General features: G+C 36.0%; 1 protein-coding gene across 10 annotated transcripts in view; it reads right to left on the bottom strand.

Moving 5' to 3' along the window:
- LARP1B (La ribonucleoprotein 1B) overlaps nt 1–20,808 on the bottom strand; it is a 116,955-nt gene that overhangs the window by 41,426 nt on the left and 54,721 nt on the right. For 2 of the 10 annotated variants that reach the window (XR_010841150.1, XR_010841151.1), the window contains exon 12: nt 17,009–17,435. The exons of 6 other annotated variants lie outside the window; for them this stretch is intronic. Coding sequence is in view for 2 of the 4 variants with exons in the window: in XM_067036648.1 (XP_066892749.1) it covers nt 17,214–17,435 (222 nt within the window). In the remaining 2 variants the exon portion in view is untranslated. Of the gene's footprint in view, nt 1–16,279; nt 17,459–20,808 lie in introns of those variants that run through there. 2 more of the 10 variants (XM_067036648.1, XM_067036649.1) reach the window with 2 other exon arrangements.

Raw genomic sequence — 20,808 nt, 5'->3', positions numbered from 1 at the left:
ATTTGTCTGATGAGCCAAATTAAACATCATCATTACAAAATAGTTGTGGCATCTTGCTCTTAACAGCTATCCAAACAATCTTTTCCTTCTGTCTTCAAACATGAATGTTACTTGACAGCTCACACCATTTATTAGATCCACTTAGCTTTTTAAAGTAGGATCTATCTTCTTTTCATGAAAATGCCTTAAATGATTACTTCCCCCACACCAAAATTGCTTTCCCAAAAGTCTTCAATAAGCTCTTCAAGCTAATTGAGTCATTACTCTTCATTGTCCCTTATCTTGCTACAGAGCTTGCTGTTAGCAACTCCCACTTCAATGAACATTTATTGTATGTTTATCAGATGCCAAAAATGAATAAACACAGTTCTATTCTGATGGGAACACAAATAATACGGTTCTGTTTTGTTTTTAACTTTTAAAACTAATTATAGTATAACACACCCCAATTTACATATATATATATATATATATACACACACACACACTAGAGAAAGGCATAAATCATAGGTATATATCTCAATAAGTAGTCAAAAGTGAACAGACCTGTGCAACCACCATTCGGGTGAAGATGATATAACTAGCACCCTAGAAGTACCCTTCATGCTCCTTCCTATCACTACCCTGTCTTTCTTCCTAAAGACAGCCAATACTCAGACTTTAATTCTATAGATTCATTTTGCCTGTTTTTGAATTTTATAAAAAAGTAATCATAATGTATGGTTTCTTTCTTTTTTTTTTTTTTTTGCAGTACACGGGCCTCTCACTGTTGTGGCCTCTCCCATTGTGGAGCACAGGCTCCGGATGCGCAAGCTCAGTGGCCATGGCTCACGGGCCTAGCCACTCCGCGGCATGTGGGATCTTCCTGGACCGGGGCACGAACCCATGTCCCCTGCATCAGAGGCGGACTCTCAACCACTGCGCCACCAGGGAAGCCCCTGTATGGTTTCTTTAACACAAAATTATCTTTATGAGATTCATCTGTAGTTTGTGGCTCTACAGCAGAGGTCAACAAACTACCACACCTAAAGGCCAAAGTTTGTCTTTGTAAATAGTTTCACTGGAACACAACCACATCCATTTGTTTACATATTGCACACAGCTGCTCCAATGCTACAACTGCAGGGTTGAGTAGTTGCCATAGTCAATGTATGACATACAAAGCCTAAAATATTTACTACATAGCTCTTTACAGAAAAAGGTTGTCCATCCCTGCTCTACAGTACATTATCATATGATCAAACCACCATTTAAAAAAATCCATTCTAGGGACTTCCCTGGTGGCACAGTGGTTAAGAATCTGCCTGCCAATGCAGGGGACACAGGTTTGAGCCCTGATCCAGGAAGATCTCACATGCCACAGAGCAACTAAGCCCGTGCACCACAACTACTGAGCCTGCGCTCTAGAGACCATGCACCACAACTACTGAGCCTGTGCTCTAGAGCCCACGAGCCACAACTACTGAGCCCACGTGCCACAACTACTGAAGCCTGCATGCCTAGAGCCCATGTTCTACAATAAGAGAAGCCACCACAATGAGAAGGCTGCACACCACAACGAAGAGCAGCCCCCGCTCACCGCAACTAGAGAGAGCCCATGTGCAGCAACGAAGACCCAACACAGTCAAAAATAAAAATTAATTAATTTTTTTAAAAAAGATAAATACAAAAATCCATTCTACTGTTGATGAGCATCAGGCCCTTTCCAGATTATAGCTGTTATAAATATGTTTTTACAGAACACTTATTTGGTGAACGTATTTTTTTACCTTTTTGTAAATTGAAGTATAGTTGATATACAATATTATATGTCACAGGTATACAATACAGTAATGCACAATTTTTAAAGTTTATACCCCATTTATAGTTACTATAAAATATTGGCTATATTCCCTGGATATGTACAACATATCCTGTAGCTTATCATATACCTAATACTTTGTACTTCTTACTACCCCACCCCTATATTGCCCCTCCCTCCTTCCCTCTCCCTACTGGTAACCGCTAGTTTGTTCTCTATATCTGTGTGTTTCTTTTTTGTTATATTCACTACTTTGTTGTATTTTTTAGATACCACACATAAATGAGATCATACAGTATTTGTCTTTCTCTGACTTACTCACTTAGCATAATGCCCTCCAAGTCCATCCACTTTGCTGCAAACAGCAAAATTTTGTTCTTTTTTTATGGCTGAGTAGTATTCCATTGTGTGTGTGTGTGTGTGTGTGTGTGTGTGTGTATGCATGTGTGTGTGTGTATACCACATCTTTATCCATTCATCTGTTTTTTTTTTTTTTCTTTGCGGTACGCCGGCCTCTCACTGTTGTGGCTTCTCCTGTTGTGGAGCACAGGCTCCGGATGCGCAGGCCCAGCGGCCATGGCTCACGGGCCTAGCCGCTCTGTGGCATGTGGGATCTTCCTGGACTGGGGAACGAACCCACATCCCCTGCATCAGAGGCAGACTCTCAACCACTGCGCCACCAGGGAAGCCCTATCCATTCATCTTTTGATGCACACTTAGGTTGCTTCAATATTTTGGCAATTGTACATAATGTTGCTATGAATATTGGGTGCAAGTGTCTTTTTAAATTAGTGTTTTTTGTTTTTTTCAGGTATATATCCAGGACTGGAAATACCAGGTCACATGGTAGTTCTACTTTTAGTTTTTTGAGAAACCTCCATACTATTTACCACAGTGGCTCCACCAATTTACATTCCCACCAACAGTGTAGGAGGGTTCCCTTTTCTCCAAACCCTTGCCAACATTTGTTATTGTGTTCTTTTAGGTGAGAGCCATCCTGACAGGTGTGAGGTGATATTTCATTGTGGTTTTGATTTACATTTCCCTTATGATTAGTGATGCTGAGCATCTTTTCATGGGCCTGTTAACCACCTCCATGTCCTCCTAGGAAAAATGTTTATTCAGTTCTTCGGCCCATTTTTTAATCGAACCCTTATTGGTCATACCATTTGCAAATAAGTTCTCCCATTCAGTAGGTTGTCATTTCCTTTTGTCGATGGTTTCCTTTGCCACGCAAAATCTTTTAAGTTTAATTAGGTCCCATTTATTTATTCTTATTTTTATTTCCCTTAATTTAGGAGATGAAACCAAAAAAATTCCTGTGATTTATGACAACAGACATACATTTTTATTGAGTATTTACTAGGAGTGGAATTGCTGAATCAGGTGGTGCACTTCAACTTTAGTAGAAAATGCAAATATGTTTTCATAGTAGTTGTACCTATTTACATTCCCATTAGCAGTATATCAAAGTTCCTATTGCACTACATCCTCATCAACACTTGGTATTGTCAGTTTTAAAAAATTTAGTCTGTTTGAAAAGGACCAAACTATGGATATAAACATTTTGGATGGACCTCAAGGGCATTATGATTAAAAAAAATATATCAATCTCAAATGGTAACATGCTGTATGATTCCATTTATATAACATTCTCAAAATGAAAACATTATAGAGATGGAGAACAGATTAATGGCTACCAGGGATTAGGAATAGCAGAGGGCAGGCAGATGGGTGTAAGTTTAATAGCACAAGGGAGATCTTTGTGGTGATAAAATAATTCAGTGCCTTGACTTTGATTGTAGTTATGTGAATCTACATGTGATAAAATGACAGAGAAGTATACACACACATTTGTGATAATAAACATCAATTTCCTGGTTTTAATATTGTGGTTTAATTATCTATCAGATTTAATTAGATTTAATTATCTAAAATAACTTTTCAAGGTTATCTGGGTGAAGGGTACACTGGACCTCTGCACTATTTTTCCAGCTTCCTATGAATCTATAATTATCTCAAAAATTTGAAAAATTTAAATATGTAGCCACTCTGGTAGATGTGTTATCTCATTGTGGTTTTAATTTGTATTTCTCTGATTATTAATGATGAAAACCTTTAGTATATTTTATTTGTATAATTTTTTTGTGTGATATGACTATCCAATTCTATTGCTCATTTTCCTATACAGTTGTCTTTCTCATTGATTTGTATGAGTTCTTTACAAAATGTTGTAAATGTCTTTTTTCCACTCTGTACCTTACCTTTTCACTCTCTTATGGTGTCTTCTGTTGAAAAGTTCTTTTAAATGTAGTACATTTTATCAATCATTTGCTTCATTGTGTTATTTCCTGTTTAGTAAATCTTTCTGTACTAAAAGATCATGGAAATAGCATCTTAATCTTTTATGAGTTTATTTTGACTTTCACATTTAAAACTACAATATAACTAGAATTGATTTTTCTGTGTATGGTATAAGGGTTAATGTGCACTTGAAAAGAATGTGAATTCTGCAGATGTCAGGTGCAGTATTTCATTTCTGTCAATTAAGCCAAGTTTCTTAACTGTTGTTCACATTTCCCACATCCTTACTGATTTTTTCATCTGCTTGCTATACCTTGCATCTTTCTTGATAAGATGTATTAAAATCTCCCACTATGATTATAAATTTGTCTATGCACACCTATCAATTTTTGTCTTATATATTTTGAGGCTATTAAATGCATACAAGTTTAGAACTAATATTTTCTGGTGCAACTAAACCTTTTATGATTATGGAATGTCCCATTTAATCTTGAATAATTCTTTTTGCCTTAAAAATCCACTTTACCCATAGAATTATACCAACTTTGTTGTGGTTAGTGTCAATATTTATTTAAATCTACACATGTATTTACCATTTCCATTGATCTTTATTCCTTTCTATACCTTCACCTTCTTCCTGGAATCATTTTCCTTTGCCTAAAATACTTCCTTTGTACTTTCTTTAAAGCGTATCTGCTGAAAATAAATTTTCTCAGTTTTCATGTCTGTTGGTTATTTCACCTTCATTTTTAAACAGCTTCATTGAGATACAATTTACATACCATAAAATTCACCTATATTAAGTGTACTCTTCAACTATTTGTTTATCTTTATTTCTGAACACTACTAGTTCCTTTCCAGTACTGATTATACCATCCCATTGTCTCCCGACTTCTATTATTTCTGCTGAAAAGTTAGCTGTACGTCTTACTATTGATGCTTTTAAAGAAATCTGTCCTTTTTCTCTGGCTTTTGTTATTTTCAGCAGTTTTAAATTATAACCTTGATGTGGTTTTCTTTAAATTTATATTCTTTAGAGTTCATAGGACTTCTTGAATTTATCCCTTGTTATATCTTTCATCGGTTTTGGTAAAATGTCAGCCATAATTTCTTCAAATAATATTTCTGCCTTATCCTCTCACTCATCTCTTCTGAGAATCCATTCAAATGTATGTTTGAGCTTGGGACTGTATCTCCTATGTCTCTGACACTATTTTATTTTCCATTTTTTTTGCTCCATGCTTCACTCTTGACTTTTTCTTAATGCATCTTAGTAATTCTGTGTGAAACTCCTGAAGTGATATACTAAAGAGGTCACATAACCTATGTAACAATCCTGCCAAAAATATTTAACCTAAAGCTAGTCATATGGAAATACCAGGCAAACCCAAACTAAGGGATATTTTCCAAAACTATTGGCTGGATTCTTCAAAAATGTCTGCACCCCTATGTCCAGAGTAGCACTATTTACAATAGCCAAGACATGGAAACAACCTACATGTCCATCAGCAGATGAATGGATAAGAAGATGTGGTTTGTATGTATGTATATATATATATATATATATATATATATATATATATATACACACACACACAGACACACACAAAATATTACTCATCCATAACAAAGAATGAAATAATGCCATTTGCAGCAACTTGGATGGACCTAGAGATTATCATACTAAGTAAAGTCAGAAAGACAAATACCACATGATATCACTTACATATGGAATCGAAAATATGAAACAAATGAACTTATCTACAAAACAGAAATGGACTCAGACATAGAGAACAGACTTGTGATTTTCAAGGGGAAGAGAGGGGGACAGGGGAGGACTGGATTGGGCATTTGGGACTAGCAGATGCAAACAATTACATATAAAATGGATAAACAACAAGATCTTATTGTATAGCACAGGGAACTATGCTCAGTATCCTGTAATAAACCATAATGGAAAAGACAAAAAAAAAAAAAAAAAGAAAGAAAGAAAAAAAAAGCCAATGGCATGAAAAGCAAAAAAAAAAAAAAAAAAAAAAAAAAAAGCCTGAGGAATTATTCTAAATTAAAGAAAATTAAAATTATGTAATTCTAAATGCAATGTGTGATTCTTGGAGTTGGTATCAAAAAATAAAAAGTTATAAAGGACAATATTAAGACAATTAGAGAAATCTAAATATAGACTATATATTAGATACAGCATTCTATCAAGACTAAACTTTCTACGTTTGACAGTTATTGTTATGTAGGAGAATGTACTTGTTTTTCAGAGATACAGGCTTTATATTTAGGGATAAAGTGGCATAGTGTCTATAACTAACTCACAGGTGGTTCAAAAAATTCACACACATGTTATACATATCCCTTTGGTTCAGCATTTCATTTCACCCCTGGATTATTATAAATAAGTTTTAACTCAACTCCTGCCCTCCCCTACTCTGACCTAGGCTAATGCCTCTGTTAGATTAAACCTTACTAAACCATATTTTGATCATACCACTTTTCTTTGTAAGAACTGCAATCGCTCCTTATTCTAAATTCCTACATAGATTTCAAGACACTTCACAATCTGCTCCCATCCCACCTACCCAAACAATCTTCAATTTCAGTACATCACAATAGTACATTTTTAACTTAAAGAAATTTGATTATACTTGTTCAGCAATTACAGTAACTTTTTAAGTTATTATTTTTTTAATGCAACTGCCATTCTACTCAATGAACATACGCAGTGAAGTAATTAAGCCCTAAAATGTTAATTCACATAAAGAAAAACCCAACAAAAGGATGCATACATTTTAATAATGTCCTGACCATTAAAAGATAAAGTATCTAGGGAATTCCCTGGCAGTCCAGCGGTTAGGAAATCTGCACTTCCACTGCCGGGGGCCTGGGTTTGATCCCTGGTCGGGGAAATCCCGCAAGCCATGCAGCGTGACCAAAAAAAAAGAGAGAGAGAGATTAAAAGGTAAAGTATCTAAACAAGTATAGTTTCACCATATCCTCAAGGACCCAATTTTATAATTAAAGGCTTTCATGTTTAAAAAAAGTTGAGAACCATAGAGGAACACTGACTACATTTGAATTATTTTAAAAATCAGCCTCTTAGGAAAAAGATGACCATGAACAGGAAGAGCCACCAAGTTAGAATCTTCATAAATTTGCTCAAGTGCTTCAAACAGTGAAACACTTGAATATTTTATAAATATGATCCTGCTACATTACTATATATATAAATTTACATACGCATATTATGATGTGGGGCTATGTTTAAAACCACATACGTATTTTATGAGTCGTTAAAAGGACTTTTAAGAGTATTTTGGCCATACTCAGTTTTCAACTTAAAAGGACTCTACAACCAATTTCCAAATAATATTTAACTCCAGTGCATTAGAGAAGACACATAAGTTAGGTCTTAGATCTATCAGTGTTGAGCAACTTTTCTTTACTCAAGAAACAGTAATTTAAAAATTGCAAACTGTATTTTTCATAAATTATCTTTATCCGGATATTAAAAAGTACATCTGTGTTACACATCACTGCAATTCCATCAAAGAAGGAACAGGCCAGATTTTATAAACTACATAATTTACGTTGTAATAGCTAACTTAAACACTATCTTTGAAGGAGATACTTTAGAAACTGATTTTTCATTTATTGACATACATTGTTTTAATATTGAATTCTTAGTCACTCTTCAATACACTTTCTTTGAGACACAACATTTTCATCATCACTGTTCTTCGCAACAATCACAAGGCTTTAACATTTATTTAAGACAGTCCACCTATTTACAGCACCAGAGGCTACTTTCTGTCCTCACCTCTCTTTTCTCCATTTTCCCCCTTCAAGTCAAGCCAACTGGTTACCTTCACTAGCTGGACTACCTATTCTGTTTTGATTTTGTACATTTCCAGATAGTGCCTAAAAACCAAGGAAAAGCTCTTGCATGCATCAAGGGATGGAAATTCTGATAAAAGCTATAAGGGGGCAAATTTTACAACCACTGTTTTGGCAGTGGGAAAAAAATTTTCTCTGCCACAGAAACCTGAAAAATAAATCAAGCAGAGTCCCAGGAAAAGGCAAGAAATGAGTCAGTTGTTTAGGGCTGACTAGTCTACACCTTAAACCAAACATACAAAAGATGTTCCTAGTCTGAGCTCAACAAACAGGGGAAACATAAAGGACCTTGGGCCTGTAAACTCCATGACATCAGAGACTTGCTGTTTATTTTCCTCAACACTGTACACAAGTACCCATCACTAAGCTTGACACCTCACAGGTACTCCGATATCTGTAATGACTGAACAAAGAGTGGATGATTGAATGAAAAACAGGACAGAAACTGAAGTCAAGAAGAATGTGTTCCAAAGGAAGATATTTTTTTGTGGGTTTTTTTTTTTTTTTTTTTTGGTTAAGGAGTATTGAACAAAACAGTGGGTCCTAGATTGTTTTGTTAATTATAATATAGAATATTCATTACTAGGGCCAAGTTTAAGCCTAACCCTTCTCTATAATGCCTCCCTCGATTATGCCAACCAAAAACTCTCAAAATTCTTTCATCCAGGTCTTTTAAAATAATTCTGCCTTACTGTGAACTATGCGTATACTGTATAAAAATTAATAGCTGTGAATACCACCTGTTACCAATATCTAGGTTAACAGAACACTGCCAATATCTTAAAGTTCCTTGTTTGCTTCTGTCCAATCACATTCTCTTCCTTTTCCCCAGAGGTACTGTTATATGGATTTTAGTGAAGGTCATTTCCTAACTGTTCTTTTATTAACCACCTTTGAAAGTTCCCCTAAGCAATATATTTCACTTACCCTGTTTTTTATGTAAATAAAATCATATTTTAATATGATAATATAATATACTGCATATATTCCATGAATAACATTCACCAAATGTTTTTTAGTTTTTTATTTTGGAATTTTTCTAACGTATGCAAAAACAGAACAGTATACTGAAGCCCTATATATCCATTACCTAGTTTCAATTATCATCATTTTATCATTCTCTTATTTGATCTATACCAGCATTACTTTAAAAATCATCCCCATTTCTTTATTTCTAAGCAGCTCCAGTCATGGTGCTGGTGTTACCCTTGTCCGGTTGTAGGTGGCTGTCTCTCCTGTCTGTAGAACTCTGGCCTGAAAATACCAGCTGGTACACCAAACTAAGCAGCTTCAACAGGAAAATTATTTCCTCCTAATATCAGTTCAGTACCTGGATTTGGTTTTTTTTTACTATTGTACACATCTGGCAAAGAGGGAAAATAATAGTTCCTCAGTCCTCCTTTGTTTTTGCATCAGATTTTGATATTTCAGACTGTAAAGGGCTTTGGGGGATGACATTGATATTATCCATGATAGCCGTAATTTTACTGAAGCAACTGCATTGAAATTCACTTGGGTTTTCTCTCATTATCAGATTCTATTCCAAACAAGTATTCTATAAATCCAAATGGATTACCAGTGTGCTATAGATTTATTATAGAACAACATTCTATGTTTGGTCTACATTGAAAATAGTTTAAGTTAGTCTTATCATCTAAAATATTTTTAAATGTTCTTTACATGAAAATTTATTTTGTATTTTTAAAACTTCAGGGACTTCATTTTTCTAAGTCAGTTAACTACTTTTTAAAAAAATATTTTGTATATACTTTTGTAACTTCATCAGAATAAAACTTATTGAAAGAAAAAAAATCATCCCCATTTCTGTATCTATGATTAATTTATTTCACTGCTAAATACCAAACTATTATACACAAAGACACAATTTATTTATCCATTATACTATTTTGGACATGATATGAAATTGATGCTTATTAGATATTTGTGTGTATACATATACATTTAGAAATGGAATAGATGTTTCCTAGGATGCATAAATAGTCAACTTTAGTAAGTAATATTAAACTGTTTACAAAGATGGTTGTAACACGCAACAACATAGACGGGCCTAGTGTGTATTACGCCTAGTGAAATAAGTCAAAGAAGACAAATACTGTATGCTACTGCTTACAAGTGGAGTCTAAAAAATAAAATGAATGAATATAACAAAACAGAAACAGACTCACAGATATAGAGAACAACTAATGGTGACTGGTGGGGGAGGGAGTGAGAAGGGGCAAGACAGGAGTAGGGGATTAAGAGGTACAAACTACTATGTATAAAATAAATAAGCTTCAAGTATATATTGTATAGCACAGGGAATATAGCCAATATTTTATAATAACTTTAAATGGAGGATAATCTATAAAAATTCTGAAGCACCATGATGTACACCTGAAATTAATATAATATTGTAAATCAACAATACTTCAATCTTGAAAAAAAGATGGTTCTAACAATTTAATCTACCACCAGCTGTGGTATGTGAGTTCCTATTGTGCCATTCTTTACAAAGATTTAATACTGTCAGACTTTAATTTTATGATGTAATAGTTATGATTTTCTGCCTCTGCATATGATAGAGTAACTGATACAAGCCTACTTCTCCCAATGAAAATAACCATAAACTGATATAAGTAACTATTTTAGTACTGGATAACTAGCAATGCAAGATCCTGATCTCTGAAAGAAGAGAAATTCACAAGGTGGACTCCACAATCACCCCAGCTCTCTTTTCTCAGTACAATTCCCCAACCACAGCACAGCAAGCTTCAGCACAAAGCAAAGCATGGCTGTCCCGCTGAGCTGAGAAGGTAGTGCTTAGCACTCAGGGAAGATGAAGCAGTGGAATCTATAGAGCAGAACCCTGAGGAAGAGGGAGCTAATTAGTGTTGGAAGGGGCAATACCCCTTGTGAGTAGGGGGTCAGACCCCTGTGAGTCCTTGGCTGAAGGCTGAGCTACATACATAGAGGATAGACTCCCTGAGACATATCCAAAAACAGCTGCAATGGGACTGAGTTGAACAATTATATTAAAGGTCCAATAGCATTGGGAGATAATGACATATAGACCCAGTTGAGAATGGAGACCCCTTGTTAACCACTCATCAACACCCAGGGCATCCAGGTGAGATATACTTTAAAAATTAGGCCAGGCTACAGAGTAAGGCCCACCCCCTACAGTAAGATCTACTCTCGATTCCCTAGCAGAGCCTAACACAAAACCTGATAAGATGCTGAGGAGACATAGGGTTTAGAGGTTAAGATCTACCAAGTTAGAGAGGTTTACCACAGATCTAACCTAACAAAGAATAAAACCAAGCCCACAAAATTCCAAGTTGTCAGGCCAATAAAACAAAAAAATCAACATTCCTCAGAGGAAGATGACATAATCTATAATCTCTACAGTATAATACCTAAAATGTCTAGTAAAAAAACATTTCACATTTAATATCTAAAATGTGAAAAGAAACAGGAAGATGTAACACATAGTCAAGAAAACAACAACAACAGTCAATAGAAACTGTCTTACAGATGTCTCAAATGTTGGATTTTACAATAGGGACTTTAAAGCAACTATTACAGAGTTAAGTTTGATGAACTAAAGGAAAAGATGGTCTGAATGAGTGAACAGATAGGAAATCCCAGCCAAAAAAGTAGACTACAAAAAAAATAAGTTATAGAACTGAAAACTTTGTATTTGGATGAGCTTAGGGATAGAATGGAGATGGCAGACAAAAGCTAGTGAAAATAAAGACATTTGTATACATAATTTAATGTATAAAACAGAGGGAAAATAGCCTGCGAGCCACAACTACTGAGCCCACATGCCACAACTACTGAAGCCTGTGTGCCCTAGAGCCGGCGTGCTGCAACTACTGAGCCACGTGCTGCAATTACTGAAGCCCACACGCCTAGAGCCCATGCTCAATAAGAGAAGCCACCATGATGAGAAGCCTGTGCACTGCAACGAACAGTAGCCCCCACTCGCCACAACTAGAGAAAGCCCATGCACAGCAACGAAGACCCAACGCAGCAAAAATATAAAATTTAATAAATAAATAAATAAGACTATGTTTTTTCTTTTCACAATTTCCTTAAAAGACAACTTTAAAGCAAAATAATAACATTTTAAGATGGGGTTTAGAATACATGTAAAAGGATATGACAACACTAGCACAAAGGCAGTGGAACTATATTTTTGTAATTATAAATTATATTTGTAAGTCAAGAAATATTAACTGTCAGATGAGAAAAGTGTGAAATGATGTCATAATCTACATAGATTTAGAAAAGTTAAGGAGGCATATTATTAGTACTAGAGTAATCACTAAAAAATGAAGTTTAAAGAAGCATAAAAAATAAAATAAAGAAGCATAGCTAAGAAGCCAAAAGAGAAAATAAAATGTAATATTATAAAACGTTTGATTAACTTAGAGGTCACAAAAGAAGTTAAAAAGGGAATAAAAATATTATAACTAGTAAGACCCAATTACATGATGTCTACAAGAAACTCTCCTATAAAATAAAAGCACTAATTGGGGAATTCCCTGGCAGTCCAGTGGCTAGGACTTGGCGTTTTCACTGCCAAGGCCTTGGTTTGATCCCTGGTCGGGGAACTAAGATCCTGCCAACCACATAGCACAGCAAATAAACGAATAAAAATAAAATAAAATAAATAAATATAAATAAAATAAAGGCACTAATAGGCTGAAAGTAAAAAGATAAAAGAAAGCTGACAACTTTGGCTTCAACATCAGCTTCAAGACATGGCATTACAAGAAATAATGATGAGGGACTTCCCTGGTGGTGCAGTGGTTAAGAATCCACCAGCCAATGCAGGGGACATGGGTTCGATCCCTGGTCCGGGAAGATCCCACATGCCACAGAGCACCTAAGCCTGGACGCCACAACTACTGAGCCTGTGCTCTAGAGCCCACGAGACACAACTACTGAAGCCCAGGCGCCTAGAGCCCGTGCTCCACAACAGGAGAAGCCATTGCAATGAGAAGCCCACACACTGCAACGAAAAGTAGCCCCCGCTTGCCGCAACTAGAGAAAGCCTGCACACAGCAAAGAAGACCCAACGCAGCCAAAATTTAAAAAAAAAAAAAAAAATTAAAATAAATAATGATGAGTCAATATGGATCACTGTGCATATTTCACAGTGATGAATCAATTCATCAAGAATACATAACTACATATGTATACTACATAAGAGATGCATATATATGCATCACATATACATGCATTTAATAATAGAGCTACAAGATTTATGTAGCAAAATCTGACAGCTCTAAAAAAAAAAAACCTGACAGCTCTAAAGGAAGAAATAAACAAATTTCAACCACAGTTGAAGATTTTAACAGTCCTCTCTCAGTAATTTATATGAGGAAAAAAAAGTCTACAGGATATATAAGATTTGAACAATGCTATTAGATAACAGTCTGGCCTAATTGACATTTACAGAGTCTTACACCTAAAACCTACATATTATAAATTATTTCCAAGTATACATAAAATTCTCCACCAAGATAGTGGAACTATCTTGCTTGCTTATTCATTTTTTTTTCTCTGAGAACCAACCCCATTCTAAATTTACTTCCCTTAGAAAATACTTATGGGAATACTTTGAGGCTTAGAATGACGTCAGTCTACAATCAGTGGGCCAAATCTGGCCCGTGGTCTGTTTTATTGTACAGCCCTCTAGCTAAAAACAGCTTTTACAATAAAGGGCTACATTAAAATAAAATAAAATAATACAAAAAAACAACAACCAAAAAACCAACCATGAAACAAAGAACATGCTACAGAGACCCTAAGTAGCCTACAAAGCAGAAAATATTTACTATCCAGCCCTGTACAGAAGAGTTTGCCAACCTCTGAAATAAGATCCTCCAAAGAGGATATACATTTGCTTATGCCAGGCGCCTATGATTTTAATAGTCCAGAACTACTTTATATTCTTAGTTCTAGCTTTTTTCAGACTGAAGTATATTAAGAATTTGAGCTGCAAATCCATAAATGTTTGACCATCAAGTGGTTACTTCCCACCTGCCTCCATTCAGAACCAAGACCAAGAAATGCCCTCTGAGTAAATGTCCGCTTCTGAGCTCAGTTTCTTTTCTCTCGTATTGCATATTCAGTTAATCTATGGAACAAGCATAACTTATTTTTTGTATTTTTTTCAATAATTTAATCTAGAATTTTTAGTTATCTTCCATAGGAGGGTTATCTGGGAACCTAGCCATTCATATACTCACAAAGAGAACACTTGAATCAAGCTCCTTCACTTGTATTCTGCTACCATAGAGGTTTACATAACTGTGGAGAGAGCAGGAAATGTAGAACATGAAAGGATGATCAAAGAAGGTGATGTCTAACCAAGTTTGAATCATGAATAGGAGTTTGTGTAGCAAAGATGATGGGGCAAGAGTATTTCAAGGCTTTGGAGGAACATGCACAAAAGCTTAAAGATGAGAAGAGTATCTTTGGGAAACTCCAAGTACTTCAGTATACAGAGAAAAAGAGCAGTGAGATGAGGCTGGAAAAGTGGAAACATGGAGATATGGAAGAATTCATGAAATATGAGAGTAATACAAACAAGACTTACTGACTAATTTGAGGCAAGAGGGATATACCCATGCCAATGTTCAGGGATCACAGACCCAATCACCAAGATAGGAATCATAAACCAACTGGGGAGTTCTGTTTACTGTGAGGAGGAAAAGGAGCTAAAGAAGGGGGTTTTGAATGGAGAAATAATAAATTCAGTTTGGGGCATGCTGATTTTTAAAGAACTCTAGGACAAATATGATGAAATGTCCCAGGAGGCAGCTAGACACACTGCATCTGAAATTCAGGGTCAAAATCTAGTCTAGATATAAAAGAGTTGGGATTAAAACAACATACAGTGGTGAATAAAGTCCTGAGTAGGAAGAGTGCTTAGAGAGAGCAGTTAGAGTAAGAATATAGAGTCTTAAGTCATAAGCCTAGGAATCTCTGAAAATTATGGAACAAACAGACGATAAACGTAAATCTAACTGAAAAAGAATGGCTACGAAGTAGAAGGGGGATGCCCCTAGTGGTCCAGTGGCTAAGACTCCTTGCTCCCAATGCAGGGGGCCCTGGTTCTATCCCTGGTTACGGAACTAAATCCCGCATGCTGCAACTAAAAAGATCACACGTGCTGCAACTAAAAGATCCCGCATGCCGCAACTAAGACCCATTGCAGCCAAATAAATAAATACTAAAAAAAAAAGAAGAAAAAGTAGAAGGAAAAGTGAGAGAATGTGGTGTAATGGAAAAGCCAAAAAGTTTCTATAAGTTAACAGCTTTAAATACTCATGACCTAGTAAGATCTAGATAGGATCTTTTCCATCATTTTTAGAAATAAATCAAGAATAACCTTTTGGTACTGTCCTCCATTTTCCTGCCTAATCTCTTTGGTCTAAAGCCTCCCTAGTAAAATTTCTGCAAAAGAAATAGCCTGTAGTTTCCCACTGCTCACCAGGAATCTCTGATTTTTCTAAGAACCGTTTTCTTCCATTCTACAAAAATGACTTAACTTTTTCACTCTCAATCTTTCACCAGCCCCATAACCCTGACTCATTTCATTGAGAAAGGTAAAATCATGAGGAGGAAATTACTCTTATTTCTACCACGAAATCTACAAACCCATCTACACTCATGTTCTACTTCTTCCCTCCAGGTAAAGAACCAAAGCCTCCCTTTGAAAGGCCAATACCTCTCTCTGTATCAACTGTTCTCAACTAGGGGTGATTTTGCCCACATAACTCTCTTCAAGGTACATTTTTTAAAACTGTCATGGGGATGGGGTGCTTCTGACATCTAGTGGATGGAGGCCAGGGATGATGCTAACCATCCTTTGTTGCACAGGACAGCTTCCACGAGAAGAATTAGTATCTGGTTCAAGATGTCAATAGGGCCAAGGCTGACAAACCCTGGTCCACAATGCTCTGAATCCTATCCAGTCTCACAGTCTCAAGAATTTAGCTCCATTTTCTACTCCCTTCTATATCTTCAACTCTCCCTTTCCACTGGAACATTCCCATAACCATGTAAAATGTTCCAGTACTTTCTAATCTTTAAAAATATATTAATAAACAAATACACACAAACACACAAACTTTGACTCATCTCCTTTCAGGTACTGCCACTTCTCCAATATACCAAGCTTCAATATTTATATTATATTATTCAATATAATATTCAAAATTCATATATATTTGAATGCATTACATTCATATTTCCACTTGTCATTTCTTCAAACTTTTCCCCCAACTGTTCCACTGTGATAACTCAGCAAATTTCTTCTTTCCTATTTATGAAGCAGCTCATAACTAAATTCAATGGTCAATTATGGTAGGTATCTATTTATCTAGATTTTTTTGATTAATTATCTCCATCCACACACCCTACTCTCATCAACATCACCATTATGAATTACTTGGAGATTGCATTTTCAATAGTCAGTCATGTCCACTACCACGTTCCCAGCTCCCAGCACAATGTGGCATAGGGCAGGCACTCAAGCAGATGTTAATGAATGAATTCCTGGGTTAGCAAGAGTTAACTTACTATAAAGCTACCATAATTGAAGTATGTGTTTTAAAATAAGGAACTGACTTGTACAAGGGGCTTTGGCTAGAATTTAAATAGTGAGGCAAAACCTGAAATTAGGTCTCCTAATTCACTTGTCTCTTCAGCAGGGAGAAGTCAAATGAAAACCATACCTAAAGGGAGAATGATGGGGCCTCATGCTGCCTATGGGAGGAAAGCAATCTGAGGAAGTCTTTCAGAGTAAGGTATTAGGAGGAAGAATTAAGAGTTTTGCATTTTAAAATACACAACACAAAAGGACTAATTATGAAAATATCTGACACTGTGGCACCTGGGGAAGAAATCCAGACTGTATGATGTCACAATTTCTATGTAAAGCCTGAAGCTTCTGCATTGTCTTTAAATTCCTGGTCTCACCTCTATTTGCATCATTATTCCTGATCCCACATAACCATATGGCCTTTGTTCCTTCTCACACATGCTCAGTCTTTTACAGTTTTCAAAGGTCTTTAAAACTCAGTGAGGTACAGAAGACAAGAATGATCCCCATCTGAGGTTCAGAGAAGTTAGTTTTTGGTCCAGAATTACACTCAGTGGAACTTGCACACAAGTTGACTCCAGGTCAGGAATAGGCCCCAGCTTTGCCAGAGAGGTTCTCAAGTTGGTGTTCTTCTCTGTGAGAAGAGGAACAGCTCAAGTGGTGGTGGTGACTCTCAGCTTGCCAAGTCAGTATGATGTCATGTCTCTGTCTGCCAGGTGAAGATGTGGCATCTCCTGGTGAATTTGTACACCATTTCCAGCTACATACCAAAGACTTCACCACAACTGAAGTTCCTCTCACCATCTGCAACAAACACAAAGGCCTGCCTGCATTTGTAAGGGAAATGCAGCAGGAGACAGCAAAGTAGTCAGCAAAGGCAGAGTGAATAACAGCCATCAGGTCTCCCAAGGCTTGAGGACTCCACAAATTCAGAATATGTCCAGGCAGAAGAGAGCCCACCTCCAGTCTACCCTCTCAACAATGAGCCTGCTTGCTGATAGTCTCAATCATCCAGCAGCTGCGTATGTTCTGTCATACAATATAAAGCCAGGAAAGCCAAGGAGAACTCAGGGAATTGACACGTAGACCACCAGTGATAACTTCACATAATACTCTAAGAAGTACTAGACAAAGCTGACATACTGCAAAATAGCAAATACAATGAGCCTAAAGATGAGATTAACTGACTGACCAATGTGATTCAAAAGCTTCCTATTTGAAGGTTCTTCCTGAAATGCTAGAAACAAAGGCATGAGTATATTTAGTTTTCCACACAGTCAACTTGGACAGAGGGTACAATGAGTGAAGAACTGGTTGTAATGTTTTTTCTCCTTTGTTCTGCAGGTTCATACTAAAGATTTCTCATTAGGGAGAGGCATTATGACAGATAGTAGACTGGACAATTCTTGAGCCTCACAAGCCCAGAAGCCAGCCAGCAATGAGTGACAAGATGCCGAGGCCCAACAGCACATCTCTTGGACAGAAGTCCTATCTGTATGTCCCCTGTTAATAAAGCCTTCAACAATGTACAGCTTTGCAACAACACCCCAAGCAGACCACTGGACCAGAAGACAAATAGCTGTATACAAAAAACAAAAACAGGTTCAACTTTACACCTGAAAACAACACAATATTGTGAATCAACTGTATTTCAATAAAAAAATTTTTAGGTATTTAAAAAAAAAAAAAAGTTCACCCTAACCTTTATTTTAGCCCAAGAACAGCCCTGCAGCTCCAAGAAGTGAGTAACTCATCCTTGGCTTACCTCTTCTTGTCCCACACATTTCCATTCATGCTAGCCTGTTCTTAGTATTGTCATGAAATATGCCACATAGGAAAACATATTAAACATACCTGTGCAACTTGTTTAGAAAACTAATATTTAAAATAAATAAATTTAAACAAAAATTTAAAAAAGCAAAACTAATATGTAAATACTACTAGAAACACAACACTGTTAGTATATTGAAACCCTGTGTATTCTACTCCCTTCCCACAAAAACAACCCAAATCCTGACTTATGTGATAATTATGCCTTTTTCTTTACAGTATTACCTTCTATGTATGTTTGTACACATTTCAAAAATACATAGATCCTTTCATGGTTGTTTTATACTATTAGAAAATGAAATCCCATTCATTTTTTTTTTTTTTTTTCCGTTACGCGGGCCTCTCACCGCTGTGGCCTCTCCCGTTGCGGAGCGCAGGCTCCAGACGTGCAGACTCAGCGGCCATGGCTCACGGGCCCAGCCGCTCCGCGGCACGCGGGATCCCCCCGGAGTGGGGCACGAACCCGTGTCCCCTGCATCGGCAGGCGGACTCCCAACCACTGCGCCACCAGGGAAGCCCCCCATTCATATTTTGATGAATTTCTCATTCTTGTTCTCTTCAGGTATTAGTATCAAGGTTATGCTCTTCTTATAAAATAAGTCCAAGTATTCCCTTTTTTACCTCAGTCAATTCAAAAATATCTGAACACTTATTAGCTCACTCACTGCAAACTTGTTGTTCATGGCTGGAATTATTCCAATTTTAGAAGAACTTGCTAATAAAATTAAATTAAATCTTGGAGTCTGAAGATTATTTAAAATGATCTATAGCAACTTACTTTCTTTTCCAGTCAGTTTTGGTAACATATATTTTTCTAGAAACTTTTTCCTTATCTAAATGTTCAAATCATTGGTCTGAAATACCTATTAAAAGTTCTCCATAATCAGTAATTACATCCTTATTTTCACTGCAGCTAAAATATGTACATTTTCCTCTATTTTGTCTTCCTAATTATAATCTTGGTCTTTTCAAAGAATTAAGTGTTGGTATGATTAATCCTCTGTTAGATCTAATTAATTAAATTATTTCTTTCCGTATACTTTCATGGAAGTTTACTTTGCTAATTCTTCTTCTAACTTCTTGAGAACTTTCTAACTTCTAGCTTCATAAAAGCTACAGTAGATTCTATTATTGCTCAGAGCCCAAATTTCCTAAATTAAAGGATTATGTATATCTACCCATTGTAATTACCTTTCGTCTCCTTTGAGCATATACAACTCTGGCCCATACACAACACTTACTCAGGTGATTTGCTTTAGCCAACAGAATGTGAGCAAATATACATAAAACACATCCCTAAGCAGCAATTTTGAAAACAGTTATACACTTTAGCTCATCCTCTTGTTCACCCCATCTGCTATATGAATGAATGAGCAAGTACTGTATACAGGCTGCTTTTTCAGTATGAATACCAACCAAACAGAACCAAAAACACACACACACACAGAGTTGCAGCAGCCAACCCAGTCACTGCCAAGCAGTGTGAGAAATTTTTTACTTTAAGCCTTTGAGACTGGGGGTGGGGTGGGGGGATTTTTATACAGCAAAGATAATAGTGGCGATTGGTTTATTAATTTCAAGCATTTTACCTAATATTTGCATTTAAGCCTATCTCTCTAGGTGCACCTTTAAAATTCAGCTAACATTCCACTTCGATTTTCTAATTTCTAATTTATTTCTAATTTTCTAATTTCTAATTTATGTATTATCAATGCTTACAAATTTGCTTTATAAAATAGGTCAAAGTAGTATAGATATCTTCAAAAAGAACATGTACTCTGCAGTTGCTAGGTACAGAGTTGTTTCTCAAGTTATTCTCATTTTTTAAAATTATTTGATCATTCCTTATTTAGTTGGGGGTAAATTACATCACTATGACTGGATTTGTTCTATTAACTTTGGCTTCACATATTCAAATATTTTGTATTAAATACATCAAATATTAATTTATATTTTCTGATGAATTTCTTCACTTTTAATCATTACAAAAGGACACTCTTTAGCACTAGTAATGCTTTTTGTCTTCAAGTCTACTTTGTAAGCCTATTCTGTCTGATATAAATATATGTACTACAGCTTTTTGCTTTACTTTTTATTTATTTGCTAAATGGCTGGGTTTCTTTTATAATTTTTATTTTTAATTGGGATAAAAAAGCAAATAACAAAATTCACCATCTTAACCATCTTTAAGTGTATAGTTCTGTAGTGCTAAGGATACCCACATTGCTGTGTAACAGATATCCAAATTTTTTTATTAAGCAAAACTGAAACTCTATCCCATTAAAACTCCCCATTTCCCCCCACCCCATAACCACCACTGTTTCCATGAATTTTAATACTTTCCTAC

Source organism: Kogia breviceps, chromosome 6, assembly GCF_026419965.1.
Source record: "Kogia breviceps isolate mKogBre1 chromosome 6, mKogBre1 haplotype 1, whole genome shotgun sequence".
NCBI classification, from domain to species: Eukaryota; Metazoa; Chordata; class Mammalia; order Artiodactyla; family Physeteridae; genus Kogia; species Kogia breviceps.
This window is presented reverse-complemented; position numbering and strand designations above follow the sequence as displayed.